Source organism: Pleurodeles waltl, chromosome 6 (genome assembly GCF_031143425.1).
Source record: "Pleurodeles waltl isolate 20211129_DDA chromosome 6, aPleWal1.hap1.20221129, whole genome shotgun sequence".
NCBI classification, from domain to species: Eukaryota; Metazoa; Chordata; class Amphibia; order Caudata; family Salamandridae; genus Pleurodeles; species Pleurodeles waltl.
Window position 1 is genome coordinate 18,326,340 of NC_090445.1, and position 25,212 is coordinate 18,351,551.

The 25,212-nt window shown below is 47.3% G+C and overlaps 1 protein-coding gene across 2 annotated transcripts in view; it reads left to right on the forward strand.

Moving 5' to 3' along the window:
• HMCN2 (hemicentin 2) overlaps positions 1 to 25,212 on the forward strand; it is an 816,728-nt gene that overhangs the window by 166,796 nt on the left and 624,720 nt on the right. For both annotated transcript variants that reach the window (XM_069237054.1, XM_069237056.1), the window contains exons 10-15: positions 11,595 to 11,716; positions 12,897 to 13,169; positions 13,641 to 13,782; positions 13,890 to 14,014; positions 17,039 to 17,152; positions 23,099 to 23,245. In XM_069237054.1, coding sequence (XP_069093155.1) covers positions 11,595 to 11,716; positions 12,897 to 13,169; positions 13,641 to 13,782; positions 13,890 to 14,014; positions 17,039 to 17,152; positions 23,099 to 23,245 — 923 coding nt within the window. The remainder of the gene's footprint in view (positions 1 to 11,594; positions 11,717 to 12,896; positions 13,170 to 13,640; positions 13,783 to 13,889; positions 14,015 to 17,038; positions 17,153 to 23,098; positions 23,246 to 25,212) is intronic.

Here is a 25,212-nt window from a genome sequence, read left to right on the forward strand (position 1 = left end):
CTACCACCCTTCTCCAGCTAAAAGTCCCACCCACTTCTATGGGCACAAAAGCCACAGGCCTATCAGTGACCCTGTCTGGGCTAACTCTTACTCTGGCAGTCTCACCTGGGATGTACTGGTTTGAGAACACCAGCCTGTCATGCACAATAGTGTGACTGGCACAAGTGTCTCTCAGGGCAGTGGCTGGGATTCCATTCACCAGTAGGTGGTGGAAGTGTCTACTTCCCTCTGGAATCTCCAACTCACCTGTTGGGCCCTTTTTCCAGTTGAAGGCTATGAAGACCTCCTCATCTGAGGAGTCATCCCCAATGGCTACACTGGCCACCCCTGGGATTTTTCTAGGGGGTTTGTTTTTGGGACAAGAAGTGTCCTTGGTGTGGTGCCCTGTGTGTCTACAATTTTGGCACCATGCCTTAGTGGCATCGCAGTTCTTACCCTGGTACCCACCTTTGTTTTGGGTTGTGTCTTGGGGCCCACCCACCTGGTCTGGTTTTTGGGGGTCTACAGAGGACTCTTTTTCTTTATTTCTAGTGTCACCCACTTTCTCCTGGGGAAGCTTTGTAACCCCTTTCTTTTGGTCACCCCCAGTGGACGTTTTGGTTACCCTAGTCTTGAGCCAGTGGTCTGCCTTCTTTCCCAATTCTTGGGGAGAAATTGGACCTAGGTCTACCAGATACTGATGCAACTTTTCATTGAAGCAGTTACTCAAAATGTGTTCTTTCATAAACAAATTATAAAGCCCAACATAGTCATGCACTTCATTTCCAGTTACCCAACCATCCAGTGTTTTCACTGAGTAGTCTACAAAATCAACCCAGGTCTGGCTCGAGGATTTTTGAGCCCCCCTGAACCTAATCCTGTACTCCTCAGTGGAGAATCCAAAGCCCTCAATCAGGGTAGCCTTCATAAGGTCATAGGATTCTGCATCTTTTCCAGAGAGTGTGAGAAGTCTATCCCTACACTTTCCAGTGAACATTTCCCAAAGGAGAGCACCCCAGTGAGATCTGTTTACTTTTCTGGTTGCACAAGCCCTCTCAAAAGCTGTGAACCATTTGGTGATGTCATCACCATCTTCATATTTAGTTACAATCCCTTTTGGGATTTTCAACATGTCAGGACAATCTCTGACCCTATTTATGTTGCTACCACCATTGATGGGACCAAAACCCATCTCTTGTCTTTCCCTTTCTATGGCTAGGAGCTGTCTCTGTAAGGCCAATCTTTTGACCATCCTGTCTAACAGTAGGTCATCTTCACTGAGGCTATCCTCAGTGATTCCAGAGGTGCTGGACCCTCCTGTGAGAGAAGCAGCATCTCTGACTATCACATTTGGAGTCAGGGTTTTAGGGACCCTGTTCTCCCTAACTAGGACTGGAGGGGGGAAATTCTCCTCCACATCACTAGCTTCCCCCTCTGTGAGGGCATCATCAGAGGGGTTGTTTTTAGCAAACTCTGCCAAGAGCTCCTGGAGCTGTTCGTTGGTAGGGTTTGATCCAGTTTTAATTTTTTTGATTCTGCAGAGAGTCCTTAACTCTGACATCCTAATACGCAGGTAAGGTGTGAGGTTGAGCTCCACCACTGTCTCTTCTGCAGTAGACATTATGGGCCTCATTCCGACCCTGGCGGTCTTGGACCGCCAGGGCCGCGGGCAACGGAAGCACCGCCAACAGGCAGGCGGTGCTTCATTGCCCATTCTGACCGCAGCGGTAAAGCCCCTGGCTGGGCTGAACCTCCATGGCGGCGCTGCAAGCAGCGCCGCCATGGGGATTCCGACCCCCTTCCTGCCATCCTGTTTCTGGCGTTTTTTACCGCCAGGAACAGGATGGCGGGAACGGGTGTGGTGGGGCCCCTGGGGACCCCTGCAATGCCCATGCCACTGGCATGGGCCCCCTAACAGGGCCCCAGCATGATTTTCACTGTCTGCATAGCAGACAGTGAAAATCACGACGGGTGCTACTGCACCCGTCGCACACCTGCAACACCGCCGGCTCCATTCGGAGCCGTCTTCTGTGTTGCAGGCCCTTTCCCGCTGGGCCGGCGGGTGCTCCCTTGGCGGGCGCCCGCCGGCCCAGCGGGAAAGTCAGAATGGCCCCCACGGTCTTTTGACCGCGGGCGGCCATTTGGCGGTTCCCGCCAGGCGGGCGGCGACCCCCGCCCGTCCGGGTCAGAATGACCCTCTATGTTTCTAAAAGTTGGAATACTTTTTAAGAATCTAAAACTATCTCTAGAACTTAATTTAAACTTTTACAAAACTTTTAAACTCTAAAAGAAATGCTAACAGGGACTAACACAAGGCCCTAGCAAGACTTTAAATTTTTTTAGAAAAATAGCTCAAATTTCAAAAATCAGTTTCTAATGACAATTTTTGGAATTTAGTTGTGTGATCAGGTATTGGCTGAGTAGTCCAGCAAATGCAAAGTCTTGTATCCCACCGCTGATCCACCAATGTAGGAAGTTGGCTCTGTATGCACTATTTCAAAGTAAGGAATAGTATGCACAGAGTCCAAGGGTTCCCCTTAGAGGTAAGGTAGTGGCAAAAAGAGATAATTCTAATGCTCTATTTTGTGGTAGTGTGGTCGAGCAGTAGGCTTATCAGAGGGTAGTGTTAAGCATTTGTTGTACACACACAAGCAATAAATGAGGAACACACACTCAGAGACAATTCCAGGCCAATAGGTTTTTGTATAGAAAAATATATTTTCTTAGTTTATTTTAAGAACCACAGGTTCAATATTTACAAGTAATAGTTCAAATGAAAGGTATTTCATGTAGGAACTTTAGGAACTTTGAATTAGCAAAATAGTATATACAGTTTTCACATAAATGACATATAGCTATTTTAAAACTAGACGGTGCAATTTTCAACAGTTCCTGGGGGAGGTAAGTGTTTGTTAGTTTTTGCAGGTAAGTAAACCACCTACGGGGTTCAAGTTTGGGTCCAAGGTAGCCCATCTTGGGGGTTCAGAGCATCCCCAAAGTTACCACACCAGCAGCTCAGGGCCGGTCAGGTGCAGAGGTCAAAGTGGTGCCCAAAACACATAGGCTTCAATGGAGAAGGGGGTGCCCCGGTTCCAGTCTGCCAGCAGGTAAGTACCCGCGTCTTCGGAGGGCAGACCAGGGGGGTTTTGTAGGGCACCGGGGGGGACACAAGTCAGCACAGAAAGTACACCCTCAGCGTCACGGAGGCAGCCGGGTGCAGTGTGCAAACAAGCGCCGGGTTCGCAATAGAAATCAATGGGAGACCAAGGGGTCTCTTCAGCGATGCAGGCAAGGGGGGGGGCTCCTCGGGGTAGCCACCACCTGGACAAGGGAGAGGGCCACCTGGGGGTCGCTCCTGCACTGGAGGTCGGATCCTTCAGGTCCTGGGGGCTGCGGATGCAGAGCCTTTACCAGGTGTCGGGTCTTTGAAGCAGGCAGGCCCGGTCAGGGGGAGCCTCGGGATTCCCTCTGCCGGCGTCGCTGTGGGGGCTCAGGTGGGTCAACTCTGGCTACTCACGGTCTCGTAGTCGCCGGGGGAGTCCTCCCTGTGGTGTTTGTTCTCCACAAGTTGAGCCGGGGGCGTCGGGTGCAGAGTGCAAAGTCTCACGCTTCCGGCAGGAAACGTGTGTTCTTTCAAAGTTGCTTCTTTGTTGCAAAGTTGCAGTCTTTGGTGAACAGAGCCGCGGTCCTCAGGAGTTCTTGGTCCTTCTAGATGCAGAGTAGTCCTCTGAGGCTTCAGAGGTTGCTGGACCCTGGGAACGCGTCGCTGGAGCAGTGTCTTTAGAAGGAGGGAGACAGGCCGGTAGAGCTGGGGCCAAAGCAGTTGGTGTCTCCGTCTTCTCTGCAGGTTTTTCAGCTTAGCAGTCCTCTTCTTCTTAGGTTGCAGGAATCTAGTTTCCTAGGTTCTGGGGTGCCCCTAAATACTGAATTTAGGGGTGCGTTTAGGTCTTGGAGGGCAGTAGCCAATGGCTACTGTCCTTGAGGGTGGCTACACCCTCTTTGTGCCTCCTCCCTGAGGGGAGGGGGGCACATCCCTATTCCTATTGGGGGAATCCTCCATCTGCAAGATGGAGGATTTCTAAAAGTCAGAGTCACCTCAGCTCAGGACACCTTAGGGGCTGTCCTGACTGGCCACTGACTCCTCCTTGTTTTTCTCATTATCTCTCCTTGACTTGCCGCCAAAAGTGGGGGCTGTGTCCAGGGGGCGGGCATCTCCACTAGCTGGAGTGCCCTGGGGCATTGTAACACGAAGCCTGAGCCTTTGAGGCTCACTGCTAGGTGTTACAGTTCCTGCAGGGGGGTTGTGTTAAACACCTCCATCCAGAGCAGGCTTTGTTTCTGTCCTCAGAGAGCACAAAGGCTCTCACCCCAGGGGGTCAGAAACTCGTCTCTCGGCAGCAGGCTGGCACAGACCAGTCAGTCCAGCACTGAACAATTGGGTAAAATACAGGGGGCATCTCTAAGATGCCCTCTGTGTGCATTTTTTAATAAATCCAACACTGGCATCAGTGTGGGTTTATTATTCTGAGAAGTTTGATACCAAACTTCCCAGTATTCAGTGTAGCCATTATGGAGCTGTGGAGTTCGTTTTTGACAGACTCCCAGACCATATACTCTTATGGCTACCCTGCACTTACAATGTCTAAGGCTTTGCTTAGACACTGTAGGGGCATAGTGCTTATGCACCTATGCCCTCACCTGTGGTATAGTGCACCCTGCCTTAGGGCTGTAAGGCCTGCTAGAGGGGTGACTTACCTATGCCACAGGCAGTGTGAGGTTGGCATGGCACCCTGAAGGGAGTGCCATGTCGACTTAGTCATTTTCTCCCCACCAGCACACACAAGCTGGCAAGCAGTGTGCATGTGCTGAGTGAGGGGTCCCCAGGGTGGCATAAGACATGCTGCAGCCCTTAGAGACCTTCCCTGGCATCAGGGCCCTTGGTACCAGGGGTACCAGTTACAAGGGACTAACCTGGGTGCCAGGGTTGTGTCAATTGTGGAGACAATGGTACATTTTAGGTGAAAGAACACTGGTGCTGGGGTCTGGTTAGCAGGGTCCCAGCACACTTCTCAGTCAAGTCAGCATCAGTATCAGGCAAAAAGTGGGGGGTAACTGCAACAGGGAGCCATTTCCTTACACATTACTTTTAGAGTTTAAAAGTTTGTAAAAGTTTGGATTTAATTTCTAGAAGTAGTATTTAGATTCTTAAAAAGTAATCCCAACTTTTAGAGCGATAATGTCTAGCACAGATGAGATGGTTGTAGAACTCAACCTCACCCTTTACCTGCATCTATGGATGTCAGAATTAAGGACTCTCTGTAAGATAAAAAAAGATAAAAACTGGGTCCAACCCTACCAAAGTAAAGCTCCAGGAGCTTTTGGCAGAGTTCAAAAGGGATCACCCCTCTGAAGATAATCCAGATGGGGAAGTTAGTAAATAGGAGGATGAATTCCCTTCTCCTGTCCTAAATAGGGAGAACAGGGTTCCTCAAACCCTGACTCCTCAAATCCTAGTCAGAGAGACTGGTTCTTCCACAGGGGAGACCAGTCCCTCTGAAAGCATTGAGGGCAGCCTCAATGAAGATGACCTCCTGTTAGCCAGGATGGCCAAAAGATTGGCTTTGGAGAGACAGCTCCTAGCCATAGAAAGGGAAAGAAAAGAGATGGGTTTAGCTCCCATCAATGGTGGCAGCAACATAAATAGGGTCAGAGAGAATACTGACATCCTAAAAGTCCCCAAAGGGATTGTAACAAAATATGAAGATGGTGATGACATCACCAAATGGTTCACAGCTTTTGAGAGGGCTTGTGCAACCAGAAAAGTAAACAAATCTCACTGGGGTGCTCTCCTTTGGGAAATGTTCACTGGAAAGTGTAGGGATAGACTCCTCACACTCTCTGGTAAAGATGCAGAATCCTATGACCTCATGAAGGGAACCCTGATTGAGGGCTTTGGATTCTCCACTGAGGAGTACAGGATTAGGTTCAGGGGGGGCTCAGAAAACCTCGAGCCAGACCTGGGTTGATTTTGTAGACTACTCAGTGAAAACACTGGATGGTTGGGGAACTGGAAATTAAGTGCATGACTATGTTGGGCTTTATCGTTTGTTCATGCAAGAACACATTTTAAGTAACTGCTTCAATGAAAAGGTGCATCAGTATCTGGTAGACCTAGGTCCAATTTCTTCCCAAGAATTGGGAAAGAAGGCAGACTACTGGGTGAAGACTAGGGTAACCAAAACTTCTACAGGGGGTGACCAAAAGAAAGGGGTTACAAAGCCTCCCCAGGAGAAAGTGGGTGACACTAGAAACAAAGAAGAAGAGTCCTCTGTAGCCCTCCAAAAACCAGACCAGGTGGGTGGGCCCCGAGACACAACCCAAAACAAAGGTGGGTACCAGGGTAAGAACTGGGATGCCACGAAGGCATGGTGCCAAAACTGTAGACAGACAGGGCACCACACCAAGGACGCTTCTTGTCCCAAAAACAAACCCCCTAGCAAAACCTCAGGGGTGACCAGTGTAGCCATTGGGGATGACTCCTCAGATGAGGAGGTCTTCATAGCTTTCAACTGGAAAAAGGGCCCAACAGGTGAGTTGGAGATTCCAGAGGGAAGTAGACACTTCCACCACCTACTGGTGAATGGAATCCCAGCCACTGCTCTGAGAGACACTTGTGCCAGTCACACTATTGTGCATGACAGGCTGGTGTTCTCAAACCAGTACATCCCAGGTGAGACTGCCAGAGTAAGAGTTAGCCCAGACAGGATCACTGATAGGCCTGTGGCTTTTGTGCCCATAGAAGTGGGTGGGGCTTTTAGGTGGAGAAGGGTGGTAGTCAGTGCAGACCTCCCACTTGATTGTCTCCTTGGAAATGACTACCCAGAGGTTAGTCAGAGCCCAAGAGGGGAACTGGTCCAGTGCCAGTCCTCTCCCAAGGATTCTGGAGGTGCTGCACCTGTAGTAACTGCAAGTAGGCCTCAGAAGAAAAAGAAAAGAAAACTGTGTAGGAAGGGTGGACAACCTTTAGCCAAGGTTCCAGCAAGCCAAAGAGATTCTACTGCAGTAGGGGAGAACTCCCAAAGTGGCACTGGTAAAGTCCAACCTGACCCACAAGAAGTCCTGGCTAGTCAGGCAACTGTTAAACCTGAGTGGGTGGCTCCTCAGTTAACAGAAGAGGGGAAGAAGGGTGTTTACTACAAGCTGTTTACCACTCTAACACAGCACACAGGCATCCTGAACCCAAAGAAGCCTGTAACGTAGCCCTTTCCCTTGGTGGTGAAGAGCTAAATGTGTGGTTCTGGGCACTGACAGCTGTCAGTGGCCTCTGCTGGGTGTTAGCCTTTATGGCTGCACTATCCTTGGCATGGTGGTCTGACCCCATGCCAAATAGCAAGTTAGGCACCATGACCCTGTTGGTCATGGTGGGGTTACTCCAGCTATGGGTAACCTCTTTGGGTAGGGGTGACCCTGGCTAAGATAAGATTAGCAGAGGTGGATACCTCAAACTCCAAAATAGAGAGAATGGGTGAACACATTAAAAACACAGACAAGAGGCAATTCAGACTAGGTCCTATCACTGTGGAAGTGGGTCAGTTCCCCGGAGGAAATTACCTGTACAGGAGGATGTAAGGCAGAGTAGGCCCTGCAACAAACCAGCCTATTTTCCCTACTCTTCCTCGCCTGACAGACTAGGAAGACTCTCCCAGCTTTGGCTGAGTCTCCTGGCCTGTGGTCTGGGGGGGGGAGGGAGGAGGGGGGGCTTGTTTTTGGGAAATGGCTCCCTGTTGCAGTTACCCCCCACTTTTTGCCTGGTAGTGATGCTGACTTGACTGAGAAGTGTGCTGGGACCCTGCTAACCAGGCCCCAGCACCAGTGTTCTTTCACCTAAAATGTACCATTGTCTCCACAATTGGCACACAGATAAGTCCACTGTAAAAGGTACCAGTGGTACCAAAGGCCCTGTGACCAGGGATGGTCTCTAAGGGCTGCAGCATGTGTTGTGCCACCCTTAGGGACCCCTCACCTAACACATGCACACTGCCATTGTAGATTGTGTGTGTTGGTGGGGAGAAAAAGGCAAAGTCGACATGGCATCCCCCTCAGGGTGCCATGCACACAAAATACTGCCTGTGGCATAGGTAAGTCACCCCTCTAGCAGGCCTTACAGCCCTAAGGCACAGTGCACTATACCACAGGTGAGGGCATAGCTGCATGAGCACTATGCCCCTACAGTGTCTAAGTCCATTCTTAGACATTGTAAGTACAGTGTGGCCATATTAAATATATGGTCTGGGAGTTTGTCAAAAACGAACTCCACGGCTCCATAATGGCTACACTGAATACTGGGAAGTTTGGTATCAAACTTCTCAGAATAATAAACCCACACTGATTCCAGTGTTGGATTTATTACAAAATGCACACAGAGGGCATCTTAGAAGATGCCCCTTGTATTTTACCCAGTCCTTCAGTGCAGGACTGACTGGTCTGTGCCAGCCTGCCACTGAGACGAGTTTCTGCCCCCCTGGGGTGAGAGCCTTTGTGCTTTCTGAGGACAGAAACAAAGTCTGCACTGGGTGGAGGTGCTTCTCACCTCCCACAGCAGGAACTGTAACACCTGGCGGTGAGCCTCAAAGCTAGTGGAGATGCCCGCCCCTCCAGCCACTGCCCCCACTTTTGGTGGCAAAGCTGGAGGAGATAATGAGAAAAACAAGGATGAGTCACCCACCAGTCAGGACTGCCCCTAAGGTGCCTTGAGCTGCGGTAACCCCTGTCTTTAGAAATCCTCCATCTTGAGATTGGAGGATTCCCCCAATAGGATTAGGGATGTGCCCCCCTCCCCTCAGGGAGGAGGCACAAAGAGGGTGTAGCCACCCTCCAGGACAGTAGCCATTGGCTACTGCCCTCCTGACCTAAACACACCCCTAAATCTAATATTTAGGGGTGACCAAGAACCCAGTAAATTAGATTCCTGCAACCTGAACTAAGAACTGCCTTGAACCTCCAACTTTGGGCTGCCTATGCCCAGGAACTGAGACTTGTAAGTGTCTTACTTACCTCACAATCTAACCAGGAACTGTTGATTTTTGCACTGTGTCTACTTTTAAAATAGTTATTGCTGTTTTAACAAAAACTATATGTCATTGCTCTAATTCAAAGTTCCTATCTCACCTGTGTGGAGTACCTTGCATTTTATATATGTACTTCAAATCTTGAACTTGTGGTTCTAAAAATAAATTAAGAAAATATATCTTTCTATATAAAAACTATTGGCCTGGAGTTAAGTCTTTGAGTGTGTGTTCCTCATTTATTGCCTGTGTGTGTACAACAAATGCTTAACACTACTCCTTGGATAAGCCTACTGCTCGACCACACTACTACAAAATAGAGCATTAGTATTATCTCTTTTTACCACTATCAACCTCGAAGGGGAACCCTTGGACTCTATGCACACTATCTCTTACTTTGAGATAGTATATACAGAGCCAACTTCCTACAACTATGAAATTCACAATCATTGAAATGGTCTCAAAATCTGAAAAACATCCCCTGTATACGTTTAAACAGGGGTGCGTGTTTCTACTTGGCACCCATAAAACAGGACTCAATGATAATATTGAATAGGGTAACTTTGAACCCAAACCTCATTTGACCTAGTTGCAAACTGTGAAAGCCTAACCCAAGTTTGAACCCATGCCTGCCTCAATCTGCTATGATATACAGTTCATGCCACAAAACATGATAAGACGTTCCGCATCATGAAAACTAGCAATAACCTTTGGCCTGGCCTAGCCCCTTATTATTAAGAATTTTCTTTACCTTGAAATTTTATGATTGATTGCCTGTGTCACATACACACCTGCGACAATGTTTTTGACACCAGCAACATCAGTATTTGTTCATTGAGAGGTTTTACATGACCATTAATCGAAGCATAATATTAGGCAAATGTTTAAAGATGTGTTGGGATTAGGTTAGGAAGTCAACCTGGCCAACATTGTCCCATAAAAAGCAACTGCAGTAGGCAGACACCTGTAGGCACATCAGGCGACAACGTAAACAGAATAGTCCAACACAGACGCACTTGATACATTTGGACACTGATGATGTCAAACATACGTCGCTGCAGTGGGTGGGAAGCCCCATAAGTCCCGGCTGCTACAAGTAATTAGTAACTGTGCACGGTGGGCACCGCTCAGCAGATTGGCTCCCTCCCCGCTCACGGTACCCGCCATACAAGTGAGTTTGCAGATGACATCGACAAGATGCTCTGGGGCTCTAACTGATTTAGGGGGTCATTCTGACCTTGGCGGTCCATGACCGCCATGGCGGAGGGCGGCGGAAGCACCGCCAACAGGCTGGCGGTGCTTCCTGGGCGATTCTGATCGCGGCGGTAAAGCCGCGGTCAGAAAAGGGTAGCCGGCGGTTTCCCGCCGGTTTCCCGCCGGTTTCCCGCCGGTTTCCCGCTGGCCCAGGGAATCCGCCATGGCGGCGCTGCTTGCAGCACCGCCATGGGGATTCCGAGCGCCTTCCCGCCAGCCTGTTTCTGGCGGTGTCCACCGCCGGAACCAGGATGGCGGGAACGGCTGCCGTGGGGCTCCTGGGGGCCCCTGCACTGCCCATGCCACTGGCATGGGCAGTGCAGTGGCCCCCTAACAGGGCCCCACAAAGATTTTCACTGTCTGCTGTGCAGACAGTGAAAATCGCGACTGTTGCCACTGCACCCGTCGCACCCCTTCAACTCCGCCGGCTCCATTCCGAGCCGGCTTCATTGTTGAAGGGGCTGTCCCGCTGGGCCGGCCGGCGGTCTTCTGGCGGTCGCCCGCCGGCCCAGCGGGAAAGCCGGAATGGCTGCCGCGGTCTTTCGGCGGGAACCGCTTGGCCGGCGGCGACCGCCGAACGCCGCGGTCAGAATGACCGCCTTAATCACAATTATTATATTTTCTGAATATGTTATTTTCTTCCCTTCCTTTCTCCTTGAAAATAAGGCACTCAAAAGATGACTGATCTTAGCTACACATTGATTCTGTATCAGGCATCTCCAAGGAGAAGCTTGTGAGCTACTGGTAGCTCTCCAGCTATCTGTAAGTAGCTCTCCTGTGTGCAGCCCAGCCTACTAAATTACAGGCTATGGCTTGGATGGAATATGTACTCTACAATGAAAACGTATGTATTAGTTTGGAGAAAAATGGTTGAGTTTCCACAATATATCTACATTCCAAGCTGATAAAACCTTTCTTGAGTTACTACTGGCAACCCTGCCTAATGCACTGAGGTAATCACTGCTGGCACTCTTGCACAGCGTGGACCCTAACGTAACGTTGCCTACACAACACAAAAAATATTAGTAGCTCGAGTGGGACATTAGACCTAAGGTGTTACATCAGTTCTAGAGTATGGCATTAGGTTTTAGGCGATATGTTGGTTCTGGAGTGGGGCATTACGCCTTAGGTGTTACATCAGTTCTGGAGTAAGGCATTAGTTCTCATGTACTACATGGTTTCTGGAGTGGGGCATTAGGTTTTAAGTGATACTTCGATTCTGGAGCGGCACACTGGGTTCTAAATATTACAGGACTTGTAATTCATTTTTGCTTTTGCATATATCTTCTATTACAGAGAATCAGGAAACTTCACTTGGGAAATCACAGCCATCTCTGGAAGACACGAAGGCCTTTATGAATGTATTGCGTTCAGCAGAGCAGGGGCTGGCCATGCCCGAGCCTACCTGTCAGTGACCAGTGAGTTCAGCCCACTGTGATGTCAGTTCTGGGCACTGATGTCTGCATGTAAAGATAGCCATTTAAAGGCAAATATATATCTTTAGAAATCTGCATTTTTAAGCATGGCAGCTAGCCTAACAGTGGACATGTTACATCTTAAGATTAACTGTGTAACCAACTTCCTGTGCAGTGAAAGTTGTACCTATCTAAGCCCTCACCAACCTAGCCATACTGGCACCTACCTGTCTGTGACAGGTGAGTCTAGCCATATCAGCACCTATCTGTCAGTGACAGGTGAGTATAGGCATGCCGGAACCTACCTGTAAGTGACAGGTGCATCTAGCCATACCGGCACCTACCTGTCTGTTACAGGTGAGTATAGCCATACCAGCACCTGTCTGTCAGTGACAGGTGAATGTAGCCATCCTGGCCCATACCTGGGTGTGACAGGTGAGTCTAGCCATTCCGGCACATATCTGTCAGTGACAGGTGAGTATAGGCATGCCGGAACTGACCTGTAAGTGACAGGTGAGTCTAGCCATTATGGCACTTACCTGTCAGTGACAGGTGAGTCTAGCCATGCCGGATGCTTCGTGTATCATTGGCTCCATTGGTTCTTGGATCACCTGTCAATGAAAGGTGAGCGCATTCACACCTCTCAGTGACAGGTGAGTTTAGGCTTGTCACACCTAACTTGCTGTGAAAGTTGTGCCTGGCTATGTTCAAACATAGTTGTAAGAGTCGGATGAGTTTAGGCATGCCTGTAACTTGTGGTCAATGAAAGGTACACCTCATCCCACACACACCTGGCTGCCAGTGACAGTGTAGCCATACCTGCACATGTGTTACAAAAGATGAGCCTAGATAGGTTCACACCTGCCTTACGGTGACAGAAGAGCCTAATCCCACACACACCTGGCTGCCAGTGACAGTGTAGCCATACCTGCACATGTGTGACAAAAGATGAGCCTATATAGGTTCACACCTGCCTTACGGGGACAGAAGAGCCTAATCCCACACACACCTGGCTGCCAGTGACAGTGTAGCCATACCTGCACATGTGTGACAAAAGATGAGCCTAGATAGGTTCACACCTGCCTTACAGTAAAAAAACCTTGCTAGTCTGGCCTGTAGGGAAGAGGAGAAGAGGAGCTGGCTTGGTGAGAAGAGCATCTCAGAACCTTTGTTTTCTTAACAGAGCCTCCTCCAAGTATCGCCCCCCTCAAGAACATCACCGCATCCCCAGGTGAGAGAGTCGTCCTCTCCTGCCACATCCTGGGTGATGTCCGCTACAACCTCACCTGGCTCAGGAACGGGAGGTCCATGGACACCACCTCACAGCGAGTGACAACCATGCAGAACCAGTCACTGGAGATCCAGGATGTCCAAGTGGGGGACGCCGGCGAGTACCAGTGTGTGGCAAGCAACCTCCATGGGACAGCAAGCGGCCACATCTGGGTTTTTGTCCAAGGTGAGAAGGAGCCAAGGCTACACCCGGTGGGTCTATCAGAGGTTGGTGGCACACAAGAATGATTGCTGGTGCCCCGTTGTGTCCCAATAGGAACACAGTGTGTTATCTACTTGATGCAGTCTGTGAAATGTGAAATTTGTAAACAAACACAAGTGCTGAATCTGAGGTCTTTTGTTGGGTTTTTGCAACAACTAGTAGTTACTGACTTGAGAGTGCAAACTATTTACTTGTAATTACCTTCAAAGGTAAATTGAAGTTTTCCAACTTCACCCAACTGTACCCAAAGTGATGCTTTATACCCAGGTCAAGAAGGGCCCTGAGGAGCTAACTTTGCAGTGAGCACGTTATATTTGACAAATCCCAAAATAAATGAAGATTTCCGCCATTAGTACATGCCAGATAGAAGCCACCTCCATGGTGGTGTTTAGTCCAAAAAGTGCTCATAGAACTTTTTGTTTGTCCATGTCTTAGAAGCACCACAGGCCATCGTTGACACCAGCCCTCTCCGCTTGCCCCGGGGCGAGGAAGTACAAGTCCACTGTGGGACTTCAGGTCATCCTGCTCCTGAAATCTCCTGGAGGCGAGGGGATGTTGTTCTGAATGATGACAACAGGTACAATTGTGAAGAGGGAGTTCTAACATTAGTGCTGTCAAATCTCTGAGAACTGCGCAAAAGCCAGCGTGAGTAGTGCGTGCTTATTAAATTTGTGTGTTTTTTAGGTACCGTATTGAGGGAGGAACCCTAGTCATTCGAGAGGCAAAAGCAGAGGATGCTGGGGATTACAGCTGCCATGCTGTTAATGAGTTTGGCGAGGATGTGCAGTCAGTCACACTGATCTACACAGGTAACTTGGCAGTGCTAGGATTGTGGCGCCTAGGGGAGGGTGTGAGGAAATTTCACCTATGAGATTGACAGTGGGCTGGGCTCGCATCAGAGTGTGAGAGCACTAACTTGTATTCTAGATCTAATGGGGACTTCTGTCTCTCACCAACCCCACCAATGCCACCTCCAGAAGATTAAGAGGGATGGCATAAGAGAGAAAACAGAGACACTGAGCTCCACCACTCTGGATCATCACTTCTGCTGAGCACTGAGGTCCTCAAGGCATGATGGTTGTCTAACGGCAACGAGTGAAATCTGAATTAAACTTGTCGTAGCGGCCCTACTGTAACAGTGAATAGATACACTTTAGTGATAACTTTGCGTAACCATCTCTTTGTACTCTGATGTATGACTTGTTGTTTCTGAAAACAAAAGTAACAAGAGAGTGAGTATACAGATATAGGTTAATCTACACTTCTCTCTATGAGTAGGATAACAGTTTCAAGCGTTTGCGCTACGCACTCTCGGTGGAAGATAAGTTATAGTTTCTGCATGACCTGTGTGCCACCACAACCAGTTAACGTACATTAATATCCTTTGCTTTCTAGCTTTACAACTATTATGACCATTATGGAAACTCTGAATATCTTATGCATTTTGATAAAGTCGTAGGCAACCATAGTTTTGACTTGAGAGCCTTTCCTCTTCCTTCACAGGATAATCTTAAATGCACACAACAATCTTAGAATCTTTTACAAAGTTTGAGTTAAAGGTTCAAGTTAGTTCAAAGTTTGTTTTTACAACATGGCTCAGCTTCTAGAATGCTTCTTTGTATTCTCAATGTCCTTCAAATACAGGTCCACAGGGAAGCAATAGTTCTTGCAAAGGAAATGCAAGATCTGTGTTGCAAAGTTGCTGCTGCAGCAACTGAGTATCACAAGTGACTAAGAAAGATGCCTTAAGCCAGGAGGAAAAATATACTCATGAATCCAAGATGGCCACCGCATCTCCAAATTACTTGGGAGTCCATGAACTGATTGGAAATGTAGTTCTTAGGATGCTTCTGTGCAGTGTGTTCTCAATGAACATGAAGCTTCTCTCAACACAGTGCAACACTGCAAGGACCAGCTGCCTTTTGTTTCTCGAGATGAAATTGTGGCAAGTGGATTTAGAGTATCTCTCCCCCTTGCCAAGTCTTAACTTGTGAGCCATGTCTCTAGCCGTAGCCCAGCTAGGAAAGTAATGATTTAGTTCCTTACGCTCTCACCAGGGCATTCTCTGTGCACTCTGTTGGAAAGTCAGTCTTTTTGGTATGGTATGGTATGGTTACCCCCACTTTTTGCCGGTTATCAGTGTGCTTAGACTTTTCTCACTGGGATCCTGCTAACCAGGATCCCAGGTACTGTGCTCGATCCTCTAAAGTTGGTTGCTTTGGTACCTTTTGCACCGCACAATTGACATACTGGTGTACCCCTGTAAGCCCGTAGTACATGATTTCTAGGTACCCAGGGCTTTGGTATACCAAGGGCCCCCCAGGGGCTGCAGCATGTATTATGCTACCCATGGGAGCTCATGCAAACTGGTTTGTCATTCCTACCATTTGCAGAGTGATAATATCATAGGTGCTCACCACCCACCAGGCCAGCTTCCTACACACTCAAACTCCTGTGCTCAGTGGGAACATGCATTCTAGGTGCCACCTCCTTTCAAAGGCACCTTGAACACTTGCAGACTTTGGGTCTGCTTTAGAGTTTGACGGATGGGTTACTCTGTCACAAATGTGACGGATATCCCGACTGCCGTATTACAATCTCCGAACCTAGGTAACTCTGAACCTAGGCATGTTTGGTACCAAACATGCCTAGGTTCGGAGTTACCATTATGTAGCTGGACATAGGTAGTGAGTGACCTGTGGCCAGTACACGGGTAAAATGGCGCCCCTGCACTCCTGAAGTCAAGGAAAATGGAACTGGAGTTTGTGGGGCACCTGTGCTCATGCAGGGGTGTCCTCACACACAGGTACTTGCACCCTGCGCTCTGGGCTAGAAGGGACTACCATAGGGGTGACTTTCAGTGACCTGGTGCAGTGACCTGTAGTGAAAAAGAGTGCACGCACCCTTCCATGCAGGCTGCAACGGCAGGCCTGCAGATACACTTTGCATGGGCTCCCCAGGGGTGGCATAATAAGTGCTGCAGCCCATAGGCATCCCCTGGTACTCCAATGCCCTGGGTACCTGGGTACCATATACTAGGGACTTACATTGGGGCACCAGTATGCCAAATGTGGGGTGTAAGTGGTTTGATTGACCAAGTTTAAAGGGAGAGAGCATAATCACTGGGGTCCTGGCTAGCAGGATCCCAGTGAACACAGACAAACACACTGACAACAGGCAGAAAATGGGGGTAACCATGCCAAGATAAAGGGTACTTTCCTACACACATTATTTCCTCTTATCTTTGATATATCAGCTACTGATGCATTTGTCGAAGCCTTGTATGTCTTGTGCTGATGTGTGCTATGACTTGTGTAAACCAGTAATAAGTTCCGCTAAGGGGACCCCCCCACCCTCTGATTTTGACTTGTATGTGAAGGATGCAAGTTCCAACCTTCACAAAATCCAGCGGTGTGCGATAACGCACAGTGTGGACACACCAAAGCCCCAAACGGCCATACCAAAGTCAGATTTGTGATATACCAGTATACGGCAAACATGGGCCTGTCCTGGTCACTCCCGGGCTGTGTCACTAAGGAACGTAGCCCATCGGACCCCAACAAGTTAAGCCTCTTGAACCTCAAACTTCACTGGGGCAAAGCTCTTTGTGAAAGTAAAGCTACACTTACTGACCCAAGGCCAGGGGCTGATTGGCACATGCGACAAAAGCTGGCAAAGTGATGCCAACGGTGGGATGCAATTGACTTGTCACTGTTATGGATCAGAGACTTCTTTGCGACGCCTTGTGTATGCAAAGGATCCAATGTTCTTTTGGTTGGTTGAAGATGACTCAGGGGTTCCCTCACAGACTCTACCTTTGTCTTCTTCTTCAGAGCTTCCACGTGTCAACGCATTGAGCCCGTTGGTCCAGGTGCCCTTGGGAGAAGTCGCCACGCTGCAGTGCCAGGCTTCAGGAGTGCCAGTCCCTCATATCACTTGGTTCAGAGGTACAGTAGGGGTTTGGTTGTGAAGAATTAGTTAATTTTTATTTTTTATGCACTGCTCAAGTCCTGTAAAGAGTGTTAATGAAAGTGAAACATTGTGATGTCAGGGGATTATCTAGTGAGAACTAACCAACATTAACTGGTTGAATCAAGGGTGTTGCAGATAAACCTGATCAGCATTAACTATTTAAGAGACTTAAACATTGGTGGATGGGCTTCTCCGTCACAACGGTGATGGATATCCCTTCCGCTTAAATCTAAATCCCATTGTATTCTATAGATTTAGATTTTGGTGGACAGGATAACCATCACTGGTGTGACGAAGTAACCCCTCCGCCAACATCTAAATCAGGCCCTATATGTTCTGTAAGACTAGAGAGCCTTATAGAAGACACACCCTGGTGAGTACTCCTGCTTTATCTGATTACGGCTACAATAGGTTTACAAAAGGTTTAGTGTCTCAGTTTCTCATTTTAAGTTGGTTACTAATTTGAGTTAACACTACCTCTTGAGACCCTCATCAGCGACAGTGGAATTGTCTTCTGAATGTGACACAATCACGATGATCCTCTCGGGTGTCTGAAAGGGCTGCAGTAGTTTACTGCCACCGGGGTACAGAAGAATCATCATGTCCCCCTCCTAGTACTGGGAAGCACGGAAACCTTGCAAGGGCGTTGCTAATGTAAAAGGCTGCACCTAAGTTGGCGCCACTCTTGCATGGTGTTTATGGGAAATTAGATTTTCGTAACATAAAAGCAATCTTTAGAGCGCCTCATAAAGGTTTTTTTACATTAAAATTTGAGGGGTTCAATGTTCTGTTAACCCCCCCATGCAGTCATTTTTCTTCAGTACAGCAGATGAAAACGTATAGGTGGAACATCAGCCGCTCATTAAAGTCTGGTACATAATTTAGTACTAATTCTTAAAACGTATAACATGCATGTGCAGAATGGAAGGACCATCTAACGTTGATACTCACAGTACCGTTTCTACATTAACTGGTGTCCTTAGTTACCTTTCATTAAATAAATATTTCAATGTCTAATTGAAGGAATCTAAACCCTTCCAAGCCTGACCCCGCTAGCTGGCACTCAGGTTTTGATGGATCACTTTAAATATTGGCGTACCATTGCATCTCCCCAGTGCTTCTCATTCATTGTTGTCATTTTATCACCATTCAACTCATTCATCGCTAAAAGTATTGGCGTAGCAGCTCATCTCACTATTGCATCTCATTCATTGCTATGAGTGTCAATGTAGCAGCTCATCTCACTATTGCTTCTCATGCATTGCTATGAGTATTGGCACAGCAGCTCATCTCACTATTGCATCTTATTCATTGCTATGAGTGTCAATGTAGCAGCTCATCTCACTATTGCTTCTCATGCATTGCTATGAGTATTGGCACAGCAGCTCATCTCACTATTGCATCTCATGCATTGCTATGAGTGTCAATGTAGCAGCTCATCTCACTATTGCTTCTCATGCATTGCTATGAGTATTGGCACAGCAGCTCATCTCACTATTGCATCTCATTCATTGCTATGAGTGTCAATGTAGCAGCTCATCTCACTATTGCTTCTCATGAATTACTATGAGTATTGGCACAGCAGCTCATCTCACTATTGCATCTTATTCATTGCTATGAGTCTCAATGTAGCAGCTCATCTCACTATTGCATCTCATTCATTGCTATGAGTGTCAATGTAGCAGCTCATCTCACTATTGCTTCTCATGAATTACTATGAGTATTGGCACAGCAGCTCATCTCACTATTGCATCTTATTCATTGCTATGAGTCTCAATGTAGCAGCTCATCTCACTATTGCATCTCATGCATTGCTATGAGTATTGGCATTGCAGCTCATCTCACTATTGCACCTCATGCATTGCTATGAGTGTTGGCATAGTAGCTCATCTCACTATTGCATCTCATGCTTTGCTATGAGTATCAGTGTAGCAGCTCATCTCAGTATTGCATCTCATGCATTGCTATGAGTATTGGAGCAGCAATTCATCTCAATATTGCATCTCATGCATTGCTATGAGCATCAGTGCAGCAGCTCATCTCACTATTGCATCTCATGCATTGCTATGAGAATCAGCGTAGCAGCTCGTCTCAGTATTGCATCTCGTGCATTGCTATGAGTATTGGAGCAGCAGTTCATCTCACTATTGCATCTCATGCATTGTTTTGAGTTTTGGTGTAGCTGCTCAATTCATTAATAAATCTCACTCACTGCTATGAGTATCAATGTAGCAGCTCATCTGACTGTTGCTTCTCATGCATTGCTATGCACATGTGTGCAGCAGCTCATCTGACTTTTGCATCTCATTCATTGCTATGAGCCTCAGTGCAGCAGCTCACCTCACTATTGTATCTCATGCATGGCTATGAGTATTGACATAGCAGTTCATCTCACTACTGCATGTCATGCATTGCTATGAGTATTGGTGTAGCAGCTCATCTCACTATTGAATCTCATGCATTGTTATGAGTGTTGACGAAGCAGTTCGTCTCATTATTGCATCTCATTCATTGTTACGAGTGTCAACGTAGCAGCTTATCTCACTGTTGCATCTCATGCATTGCTATGTGTATTGGCGTAGCAGCTCATCTCACTATTGCATCTCGTGCATTGCTATGAGTATTAGCGTAGCAGCTCACCTCACTATTACATCTCACTCACTGCTATGAGTATGAATGTAGCAGCTCATCTCACTATTGCATCTTCTGCATTGCTATGAGTATCGGTGTAGCAGCTCATCTCACTATTGCATCTTGTGCATTGCTATGAGTATTGGCGTAGCACCTTATCTCACTGTTGCATCTCATACATTGCTATGAGTATCGGCGTAGCAGCTCATCTCACTATTGCTTCTCATGCATTGCTATGAGTATCAGCACAGCAGCTCATCTCACTATTGCATCTCATACATTGCTATCAGTATCGGCATTGCAGCTCATCTCACTATTGCATCTCATGCATAGCTATGAGCCTCAGCATAGCAGCTCATCTCACTATTGCATGTCATGCATTGCTATGAGTGTTGACGAAGCGGTTTATCTCACTATTGCATTTCATGCATTGCTGAGTATCGGCGTAGCAACTAGTCCCACTATTGCATCTCATGCATTGCTATGAGAATCGGTGTAGCACCTTAACTCACTATTGCATCTCATACATTGCTATGAGTATCGGCGTAGCAGCTCATCTCACTACTGCATCTCATGCATTGCTAGGAGTATCGGCGTAGCAGCTCATCACAGTATTGCGTCCTCTGCATTGCTATGAGTATCGGCGTAGCAGCTCATCTCACCTTCTGCATCTTGTGCATTGCTATGAGTATCGGCGTAGCAGCTCATTTCACTATTGCATCTCATGCATTGTTATGAGTATTGGAGTAGCAGCTCAGCTCACTATTGCATCTAATGCATTGCTGTGAGTGTCAACACAGCAGCTCATCTCACTATTGCTTCTCATTCATTGCTATGAGCATTGGTGCAGCAGCTCATCTCATTAATGCATCTCATACATTGCTATGAGTATCGGCACAGCAGCTCATCTCACTATTGCTCATCTCACTATTTCATCTCATACATTACTATGAGTATCAGTGTAGCAGCTCATCTCAGTATTGCATCTCTTGCATTGCTATGAGTGTCGATGTAGCAGCTCATCTCACTATTGCATCTCATGCATTGCTATGAGCATAGCTGCAGCACCTCACTATCATCTCACTATTGTGTCTCACGCATGGCTATGAGCATTGGTGCAGGAGCTCACCTCAATAGTTTGTCTCATTCATTGCTAATAGCATTGGTGCAGCAGCTCATCTCACTATTGCATCTCATGCATTCTATGAACATTGGTGCAGCAGCTCATCTCACTATTGTTTCTCATACATTGCTATGAGTATCGGCGTAGCAGCTCATCTCACTACTGCATCTCATGCATTGCTAGGAGTATCGGCGTAGCAGCTCATCACAGTATTGCGTCCTCTGCATTGCTATGAGTATCGGCGTAGCAGCTCATCTCACCTTCTGCATCTTGTGCATTGCTATGAGTATCGGCGTAGCAGCTCATTTCACTATTGCATCTCATGCATTGTTATGAGTATTGGAGTAGCAGCTCAGCTCACTATTGCATCTAATGCATTGCTGTGAGTGTCAACACAGCAGCTCATCTCACTATTGCTTCTCATTCATTGCTATGAGCATTGGTGCAGCAGCTCATCTCATTAATGCATCTCATACATTGCTATGAGTATCGGCACAGCAGCTCATCTCACTATTGCTCATCTCACTATTTCATCTCATACATTACTATGAGTATCAGTGTAGCAGCTCATCTCAGTATTGCATCTCATGCATTGCTGTTAGTGTCGACGTAGCAGCTCATCTCACTATTCCATCTCATGCATTGCTATGAGCATCGGTGCAGCACCTCACTATCACCTCACTATTGCATCTCCTGCATTGCTATGAGCATTGGTGCAGCAGCTCATCTCAATATTTTGTCTCATTCATTGCTATGATTGTCGGCGTAGCAGCTTATCCCACTATTGCATCTCATGCATTCTATGAACATTGGTGCAGCAGCTCATCTCACTATTGTTTCTCATGCTTTGCTATGAGCATCGGTGCATCAGCTCATCTCACTATTGCATCTCCTGCATTGCTATGAGCATCGGTGCAGCAGCTCATCTCACTATTGCATCTCCTACATTGCTATGAGCATTGGTGCAGCAGCTCATGTCACTATTGCATCTCCTGCATTGCTATGAGCATCGGTGCAGCAGCTCATCTCACAATTGCATCTCCTGCATTGCTATGAGCATTGGTGCAGCAGCTCATGTCACTATTGCATCTCCTGCATTGCTATGAGCATCGGTGCAGCAGCTTGTCTCACTATTGCATCTCATCCATTCTATGAGCATCGGTGCAGCACCTCACTATCATCTCACAATTGCATCTGCTGCATTGCTATGAGTATTGGCGCAGCAGCTCGTCTCACTATTGCATCTCATGCATTCTATGAGCATCGGTGCAGGACCTCACTATCATCTCACTATTGCATCTCATGCATTGCTATGATCATTGGTGCAGCAGCTCGTCTCACTACTGCATCTCATGCATTGCTATGAGCATCGGTGCAGCAGCTCATCTCACTATTGCATCTCATGCATTGCTATTATCATTGGTGCAGCAGCTCGTCTCACTATTGCATCTCATGCATTGCTATGAGCATCGGTGCAGCAGCTCATCTCACTATTGCATCTCATGCATTGCTATGAGCATCGGTGCAGCAGCTCATCTCACTATTGCATCTCATGCATTGCTATGAGTATCGGCGCAGCAGCTCATCTCACTATTGCATCAGATTAATTGCTGTGAGTATCAGTGTAGCTTCTTTTCTCCCTCCTCAGTGATTTGCAATGTCCTCATAATGTACGTGGGGTTACTTTTTCCCTCAGATGATATCACAGTAGTGTAAGAGGTCTCTGTCTTGCATGTCAGGACAGATGTTTGCTGCTAGTGTCTTCCAAGGGAGAAGCTCTTAACTCCAAATAGTAAAGCACTTTCTTGTATTGATGCTCATTCGAAATAATCTCAGGCCAGGCCCTACGGGTTTTGCAATAGCAGGAGGATAGAGTATTCAAAATAAAACGAATTGCAAAAGATAAAAACAAAAAATGGGCAGATGTGGAGTTTTGTGTGAATGGAAACACCCTCGGTTTCTGAAGGAAGAGCTGGATTGGCAGCAGAATCCTCAGGCTGAACGCCCTCCATCTTAGCTGCGGTGCGATGGGGGAGATGCTGTGCGTGGTCTCCAGGGATTTAACATACCTCAGGACTGAGGGGTGGGGGCAGCACTGATGGGGCAATTGTGGGGCAATGACTCTTTGAGTAAAGACCTTTCCTCTCTCGCCCTCCTTTGTTACCAGGTGAGCAGGAGCTGAGCCCATCGCCAGGTACCCAAGAAGGGACCCTTCAGATCCAGGGAGTGCGCAGGTCGGACGCCGGAGAATACACCTGTCTGGCCACCAACGAGGCGGGGGTGTCTGCCGAGGTCATCAGGCTGGAGGTGGGAGGTAAGTCTGGGAAGAAAGCAGTGGGATGGGTGAGGTGGACGTCAGACTCACGAGAGAGGATGTCATCGCCAAGAATGGCCTCGGACGTCCAAGCCTCCTGCCTGGAATCCGACTGAGCTCAGAGCACTCCTGGACTCAGTTAGAGTTAACAAGACAGTCTCTCTTACCGCCATTAAGGGAAATCCGTCACGCTGACGGAAGGATTTACGCCACTAAATTGTAATTAAGGCCCTTATTTATATTTTGGCAGACGGCCCGTTGTTCTGCTAGGTCGACGCAGTAAATTACTCCATCACTGTGGGGCAGCTGACTGAGTAAATTACTCCATCGCATGCTCGTGCCCTTTATCTACAGCTTAGATATGGTTCCCTGCCTAGTAATATTTATACGGCCCACTGGTCATCCAGCGTCCTTTCGACTGATAGATGCATATCTTGTCCTCTTCATAAAGAAACAATCGAGCATATTTTGTTTTTTTGTCCCTCATACAAGAACCCCAGAGGAAAGTGGATTATCCCCCTCTGTAAAAATGCATTACTGTCGGATAGAGTCAATGCCACCAGAATATGCAAATATGAAACATCCACATTGGTTGCCTCCTCAGTTTCCAAATTTCGGAGGCTTGGCGTATCCGTCGTAGGCTCATTTCTGTAGAGAGGCCCCAAGAGCTTTAGGCTAAGCCTTTGTTTGTTCACAGAGGGAGATCTCAATCAGATCTATATTTCTTCGTTCCTTCTTTTATCTCATAATATATGATATGTACCCTGTTATTTCTCTGATTTTACTAATTTATATGTGACATCTTTTCCTGTATTTTAGCATGAATTCTAGACCTTTTTAGGAGTAAATTGAGACCACATAAGCCAATTTTAATTTTAGTTGTAAGGATTTTATTGAAATATTTTATACGTTAGCTGATTATCAGACTTTTATAGTATCTTGAATGATTGTTATCATGAATTATGATGAGTTATTGCGATTCCAATGGATTTATACAATCATGTAAAACAGTTTTTTTCTTTTAAGTTTAAACGGTCCAAATTCTTTGGACCAAATGTATTTAAATAAATAAATACTCCATCGCCCTGGCAGAGGGACTACCTGCCGGATTTGTAAATAACCGACTAGCTGATGGTAATTTATAAACGCTTGCCAGTATGTGCCATCCACAGTGGTTCCTATCAATGCATTTCACATCTGTTACAAGGCTCCGTCACTAGGACGCTGCCCCGCACCAAACAATGTTCGATTTTTATTTTAAAAAAATAGGTGTCTGTCGCTGCTGTCACTCACTAATCCATGCATTTATCTGCAGGGACAGGTGTCTGTTGCTGCTCCCACTCACTAATCCATTCCTTTATCTGCAGGGACAGGTGTCTGTTGCTGCTGTCACTCAATAATCCATGCATTTATCTGCAGGGACAGGTGTCTGTTGCTGCTGTCACTCACTAATCCATCCATTTATCTGCAGGGACAGGTGTCTGTTGCTGCTGTCACTCACTAATCCGCTTGGAGAGATACCCCTCGCTGCTGTCAGTCACTAATCCTTGCATTTATCTGCAGGGACAAATGTCTGTCGCTGCTGTCACTCACTAATCCATGCATTTATCTGCAGGGACAGGTGTCTGTTGCTGCCGTCACTCACTAATCCAAGCATTTATCTGCAGGAACAGGTGTCCGTTGCTGCCGTCACTCACTAATCCATGCATTTGTGTGCAGGGGCAGATGCCACTTGCATTTCAAGCTCCTCACCCACACGATCAGAGCCCCGTCATCTTCTGCCAAGCACTTGGGGGCCTCTTCTTAGCCAGACTCCTATTTGCACACATCTCACGCATACACTGGTTGAGGTGGGCGGGATCGGAGGGGCACGATGTGCCCATACTTTTATGATTTGCGAAATCCTCTACTTTTTGTAAAAAGACAACTGTTCTGGGACCGTTAATGCTGACAGTTTAAGTGTGTCG